This window comes from Coturnix japonica, chromosome 23 (genome assembly GCF_001577835.2).
Source record: "Coturnix japonica isolate 7356 chromosome 23, Coturnix japonica 2.1, whole genome shotgun sequence".
In the NCBI taxonomy this organism is placed as follows: Eukaryota; Metazoa; Chordata; class Aves; order Galliformes; family Phasianidae; genus Coturnix; species Coturnix japonica.
Genome location: NC_029538.1, coordinates 2,023,903 through 2,030,230, shown reverse-complemented (window position 1 = coordinate 2,030,230; position 6,328 = coordinate 2,023,903). Strand labels below are relative to the sequence as shown.

Sequence of the window (6,328 nt, the reverse complement as noted above, 5' to 3'; positions counted from 1 at the left end):
TGCGCTGCTCGTAATATGCCGCATCGGGATAGCGGAGCTTTAAAAAGGGCTTCTGCCGTGCGTGGCACGGGGGGGCTGCGGCCGCCCCCGCGGAATCGACATCAAGAGATTTCGGAAGCACAATTTTTGTGGGGGGGGTCGCCGGTAACCGACTGTTCCGGCGCCCCGGGCGGTGTGTGAACGGCAGCGATAAGAGTAGGGGTCCCTATAGTGGGTGTCTATAGGGGGGCTGAGACTGTAGTGGACCCCCCCCCCCCATAGGGCTGTATGTGATGGGGTTGGGGCTGTATGGAACCAGGCACCATCTGTACCCAGAGCTTCTACCCACCTGTGTGTCCACACAGCTGATGGAGGATCGCTCTGTATCCATGTATGTATATATAGATATGGATATATTTAAATATTAGTGCACATTTCCTTATAAAACCCCTCTGTGCCCCCCCACACAACGAAGGCCTCCAGCTGTATGTGCAGCCTCACCAGGCCTCGTGGTACACGTGTGAGCAGGGACAGTCTGTGGGCTCATCTGAGCCGGGTCCATCCGCACCGACCTCCTCACCCCCATTGGGGCCAGCAGTCCGCTCTGCACCGGGTGGGGCTGAGCCCAGCACAGGGGGCTGCAGAGGGGGGGCAACGTACCGTGATGGGGGGGAGGATGGAGAGCCGGCACGGCTGGGGTCGGTGCGGGTCCATTTGGGGTCGGTGCGGGTCCATTTGGGGTCGCTGTGGGTCCATCGGGTGCCGCTGGGTTCGGGCTCACCGAATGGTGTGGCGTATTCGGGTTCTGGAGGAAGAGGCTCCGCGTATTCGTGGTGTTTACCTGGCACGTCGTAATGGCTGACGACCAGTGGTAAGGTATAGCCTTCATCTGGGGGGGGTTTGAAGGTGGACGAGCCCAACTGGCTGCTGGGGCTCAGCTGCACCACGTCTGGCTCAGCATAGTCTGCAATGGGGTAACACAGCTCTGAGATGGGGCTGGCCATGCTAAGTTTGTAGCCCCACGTCCAGCCCTGGCTTTCAGGTGTTGGTGTGGAGCACGGTACCCACCCCACACCTCCCTGTGCCTCTGCGATCCCAGTGCTGCCTTGTGATGCCCACACACTGCCATGTCCTCCCCTTGCAGAGGTTCAGGGTGCAGTAAGGGGGGATGTGGGTCTGTTCTGCCCCATCACTGTGGCCCCTGTGTTCCCATTACCTGGTGAGTGGGTTTGGCTGAGGTCCCCCAGCGCCACAGGGAAGGAGGGCAGCGTGGATCTGGGGGCTGGCAGGCTCCCCAGGGAGCACACCTGGCTCATCTCCTGCTTGGGTTGCCCTGGGCAGAGAACAGAAGCCCCCATTTATCTCAATCCAGCCTCCACCGCCCCTGGATGCCCTTTGGGGATGGGGGTGCCCTTAGAGTGGATGAGCAGGAAGGAGCCCTGAGCCTTCAACCAGCTGCATCTGACCTGAATTCGGTGCCTCCCACACTGAGTGGGGGCTGTTACCTTTTGGGAGCCCGCAGTTCAGCTTGGTGGTCGGCTTCCTGCAAAGGGAGAGAGAACAACACAGGTGAGTGGATGCCTGTGATGGAGGGTTCAGCCACCAGGATGCAGCCAGCAGCTTAACGCAGCCTCATAGAAGCCCCATGATCTCGGACCCACCTCCTCTTGTGGCAGAGGAAAGCCAGCAGCAGGAAGCTGGAGCAGAGGAGGACAAAGACACCGATGAGCAGCATCACCAGCAGCGTGGAGTCTGGGAAGGGAGAGCAGCATCAGCACCTGGGTCCAACATCCCACACCTCCACCCATGGGGGTCCCCTGGGTGCTGAGAGCCCACCCGGTGCTGTCAATGGGGTGAGGATCAGCCCCCATGTGGCACCCACCTGCCTTCTCAGGGTCCAGGGCAATGCCAGGGATGGGTGTGCGGCCAGGAGGGCGGCTGGTGGGGATGGGGATGTGGATGGGGATCTCCTTTGGGATGCTGGGCACTGCAGGGCACAGCGGGTGCTGTCAGTGATGGGGAACATGGGGAGATGGAGGTCCCCATGGGCAATAGGGACGCTCACCATAGGGCCGTGCTGCACGGACACGTGCCATCTGGCAGCCCAGCAGGGCCACCTTCATGGCAGCGCGTTGGTGCCAGCTGTGGGGTGTGATGCGCAGGTAGCGGGTTGTGATGGGGGGGATGAAGGCGTTGGAGACCTCCCCGAGGCTGTCCACGTTCCCTTCAAAGACCTGCTGGGGATGGCAGGGATGGCTGCAGAGCTGCTGACCCAGGGCTGCACCCACCCTGCTGCCCCCCCTGTGCCCACCTTGTCCTCCCGGCCGCTGCTGCCCTTGTAGGGTCTCCAGTTCTTCCCATCCCGGCTGGAGGACACCCGGTAGGACGTCACATAGAAGTCATATATCTCAGCAGATCCCTTTGTGATGATCCCTGTCGGGCAGGATGCGCCCTTATATCACCCCAACCCCCCCACAGCTCCTTCCTGGACACCCACATCCCCCGCTCTGCCCCGAGGAGCCGATAAACCCCGGTTACATTCCTCCCTCCCTCCTCCGGCCCCCAGTCTCACAATGTCCCCATTTTCTTCCTGCCGGCCTCTGCACAAAGCCCCCGTTGGCGGCAGGCTTGGCTGAACAAAAGGAGCTCGTTGGCACCAGATGCAAGAGCATAATATTGACTTGTTCATCCCAGAAATGGCTGCAGTGGGGAAGGAACAAAATGGGGACGGGAAAAAGCCACGAGGAAGGACAGATACCGTCCAGATCCCAGTTTGCACCAGTACAACCAGTACAAGCAGAGCAGGGATGGCACAGAGAGCACCCAAACTCTCCTGGGAGTTAAAGGTTGAGGGAGGGGGGGGCTGTAAGTCTGTAATGTCTTTGGGCATCTCTTTGGGCAGTGTGGGGGTCCCACCTTGGCAGCAAGCAGGGTGACATGGGGACAAGCACCATCCCCATCCACCAGCTGACACTGTGCTGACCTGTGATGTTCCTGCGGGTCCCCAGGTCCAGTTCCAGCCAGGCGGTGTCGGTGCCGGGTTCTGCTGCCCAGGAGGGGCTGGGGGTGCCCAGCGCTGCCCGCTCAGCTGCCCAGCTCCGCTCCTGCCCCACTGCATCCACCTCCTGCCACCAGGATGAGGCGTTGAAGGCGGCCACCTCCAGAGCATCGCCGCAGGCTGCAAGGTGAGGTGACAGCTGGGGACCTGCACAGCACCGCGGGCTCCTCGTGCAGCCAAAACGATGGTTTCACATATGGGAAAATACCTTTGTGGAATAGGAGACGCTTCTCAGAGAGTGAGCCCCTGTGAGAAGGGAAGGGGGGAGGTCAGGAACGGGGCCCCCCAGCAAAGCCACCCTGGGGGGCTCTGACACCCGAGGGGAGGCGGCTGGGACCCCCGTGCCCACCTTTTGGAGTGCAGCCCGTTGGCAAAGGCCGACTCATAGAGCGTGATCCCCTTCACACGGGACAGGGTGACCTGCCCACCCACCTCATCAGCGACCACACCAGCGTGCACAGCTGCCTTGCACAGCACTGAGGTCTGCAGGGAGACTGGGGTCAGTGCAGCCACGCAGCCCCCTGACCTCCCTCCATTTAGTGGCATCAGGATGGAGGTGACAGGTGACAGACAGCACCCGTGGGTGACACCATCCCAGTTGAGCAGGGCTCTGTACGTACATCCCGGTAGCCGTCCTTCGTGTTGCCCCAGATGTCCCCCTCGATGTCCTTGCAGCCAGCAGGGCAGTACACGCTGAAATGCACAGGGTGAGTGGGATGGGGACACAAGTGCTGCTGGGGATGGGTAGTGATGCTGGGGGCTGCTCACCTGACGTGCTCCTGGGAGAAGTGGGTACCTCTGACCAAACAGGAGATCAGGTCTGCAAGGCAGGGATGGCCCAAGGTGAGGGGATGTGCGGGACCCCCACAGCACCCAGCTCTCCATGGGGCACCCCATCTCTGTCCCCTTCCCAACCAAACCCTGTTCCAGGGGTAGGTTTTTCCCTTTGGATCTATGGGAACATGGTGTCTCTTTGGTCACAGTGCTGTCTGCAGCAGAGCTTGATACTGGTGCCCAAGCTGCCCTGAGGGTGCCATTCCCTATCACCTCTCCCACTTCCACAGCCCCCAGGCAAAGAAAATGGGGGCTTGTAGGGGGCTGGGGGCAACGGGAGCCAAGCTGGGGTGGGCACAGGCCTCCCTGCACCCCTGATACAGGTAGAGACACAGCTTGGGGGGTCAGCACCTACAGGGGACAGACCCCCTCCATACCTGGGTGCTGCGAGCTGGCATAGGACAGGAGGAGGCCCCGTCCTGAGCGGTGACTGGTGCTGTTGAACAGGACGGTGACAGCACTGGAGTTGGTGACCAGCAGCGGGGCGGCAGGGACAGCATTCCTACAGTAGGGCCCTGCAGGAGGGAGGGGGCTGTGGGGAGGACTGGGGTCCCTGGGGGTGGACGCAGGGACCCGGATCGAGGGCTTCACCTCCCCGGATGCGTGTGATGCTCAGGGTGACCCCACAGCCACAAAGTGACACTGAGGTGACGTCACGTCTGCCAGCCGGGTCATCCCCCTCTGCTTCCCGGCAAACTTCTCCTAAGAGCTTCTTAATTGCACCCAGCTGGGATGGAGCAAGCAGCCGTGTGGCCGGCAGCTCTCATTGAGGCAATGGCTGCGGGGCTGGCACGCACGGTTCGGCTGCAGAATGGCTCCACATCCCCTCCCTGCTGCCACCCGTCCCCCTTCCCCATTGGGAGCCACCAAAGCTGCCTCCTAAATCCCCCCGAGCAAAGACCCGTTTAATCCAAATTAATTTGCAGTCTCCATCTCCCTGATTAAAACTTCAGCTTAGCGGGGAAGATGGGTTCCTTGGGGACATCCCCGGGCCTCGATGGGGACAAGAGGCATCCCCAATGCCTGCATTGCTTCTCTTTGTCCATCCCTCCCAATGGATGGAGGGGACAGCAGGCTGTGCTGTGCTGCTGCTCTGCATTGCTTTCATCTCCAGGCGCCTGGAGATGCTCCCAGCTGTTGTCCCAGGGCTGGGGACGGTCCCCAGGAGCTCAGCACATCCCAGAGGGGAGGGCAGCGGGGTCAGGCTGTGATGCTGGTTGGGAGCCAGGAGCCGGCTCTGAGTCAGCTGCTTCCCGACAACCAGCTGGGATCACTCCAGGGACAGCAGCAGACACTGGTGGGATCCTGCCTGGCCCATCCCAATAGCAAAGGCACTGAAAGGGGCTGGGGGTGCCCAGAACACGGGGTGGGTGGGCAGTGGGGCTGCATGGCCGACCTTCTCTGCCATCCCATCCCATCCAACCCCATCCCATCCAATCCCATCCCATCCATCCCATCCCATCCCATAATATCCCATCCCATCCCATCCCATCCATCCCATCCCATCCCATAATATCCCATCCCATCCCATCCCCATCCCATCCCATCCCATCCCTCTCCTCCCAGCGGCCCCATTGCTATCACCTCCCCTTATCCTTTCTCCCAGCCTAATTGATCCATTGTTTTGCTTTCTTATCAAATCGCCCTCAGCCTCGGATGCTTCTTGTATCAATCCTCAGCCCTATCAGTCCCAAGGGCCACAGGGGGGGTGGGGACTTTACTTTGCAGACAGTGCTGTATGTTAAATCACTTTGGGGGGGGGGGGACTTTATCTAATTGGTGTAGAACCTGATTTCTTTGTCTAATCACCTGATTCACTTATCTAATCACCCCAAAGCCTTGTTCACCTCTCCCAAGCTCTGCTCCATCCCCCATAGATCAGTTCCTTGCCCCCCAACCAAAGGTGGCTCGGATCTCTTGACACCCTAATCCTGGTCTGCTTGATCTCTTGCATTAATCCAGCCAAGGTTTGGCACCCGAGCTCTCCTTTTCCCCCGCCCCAGCGCTGCCAAGGATCAGCCTCACTCCTCATAGAGCTTTTCCCCCTATTGCCTCGTTGCTTTACATCACAGCACGGCCCTGCTGTTGTTTGAGCTCCCTGCCTGCTCCTGTATCACCCCTCAGGCTCAGCTCCATCCATATGGGGGGGTTTGTGGTGTCACCTTAGTGCTGTGTTGCCCTCGGACCCCCAGAGACCCTCCGGTGTCGTGTGGTTTTGGCTCAGCTCTCCATGTTTCCTCCCTGTGAGTCACGTCCGCTGACTAAGGAGAAATGAGTTGAGAGGGGAAACATCCCCCCCAAGCACCAGCTTGGAAGGAACCTGAGTTGTTATAGTTGTTCTGCAGGGGTGACAAGGGAACTTTGCTTCTCCTGGACCCCCCAAAGCAGAGCCAATCCCATCCCATCCCATTCCATCCCATCCCATAATATCCCATCCATCCCATCCCATCCCATCCC

At 60.2% G+C, this 6,328-nt stretch overlaps 1 protein-coding gene and 1 non-coding gene across 2 annotated transcripts in view; one reads left to right on the top strand and one right to left on the bottom strand.

The window, feature by feature from the left end:
* The first annotated feature begins 41 nt into the window (after positions 1-41).
* On the top strand, positions 42-168 carry LOC116654359. The gene has a single exon (XR_004309555.1). It is a non-coding gene; the product is annotated as a U11 spliceosomal RNA (small nuclear RNA).
* Positions 169-371: 203 nt separating this feature from the next.
* The window catches only part of LOC107323809 (discoidin, CUB and LCCL domain-containing protein 1-like), a 6,885-nt gene continuing 928 nt past the window's right edge, over positions 372-6,328 (bottom strand). The window contains exons 2-14 of the mRNA XM_015883206.1: positions 4,249-4,386; positions 3,806-3,857; positions 3,658-3,730; positions 3,387-3,520; positions 3,246-3,283; positions 2,963-3,157; positions 2,291-2,412; positions 2,045-2,213; positions 1,862-1,966; positions 1,641-1,731; positions 1,485-1,522; positions 1,196-1,312; positions 372-943 (exon numbers count right to left, since the gene is read on the bottom strand). Of these exons, the coding sequence (XP_015738692.1) occupies positions 477-943; positions 1,196-1,312; positions 1,485-1,522; positions 1,641-1,731; positions 1,862-1,966; positions 2,045-2,213; positions 2,291-2,412; positions 2,963-3,157; positions 3,246-3,283; positions 3,387-3,520; positions 3,658-3,730; positions 3,806-3,857; positions 4,249-4,386 (1,739 nt within the window). The 3' untranslated portion in view covers positions 372-476. The remainder of the gene's footprint in view (positions 944-1,195; positions 1,313-1,484; positions 1,523-1,640; positions 1,732-1,861; positions 1,967-2,044; positions 2,214-2,290; positions 2,413-2,962; positions 3,158-3,245; positions 3,284-3,386; positions 3,521-3,657; positions 3,731-3,805; positions 3,858-4,248; positions 4,387-6,328) is intronic.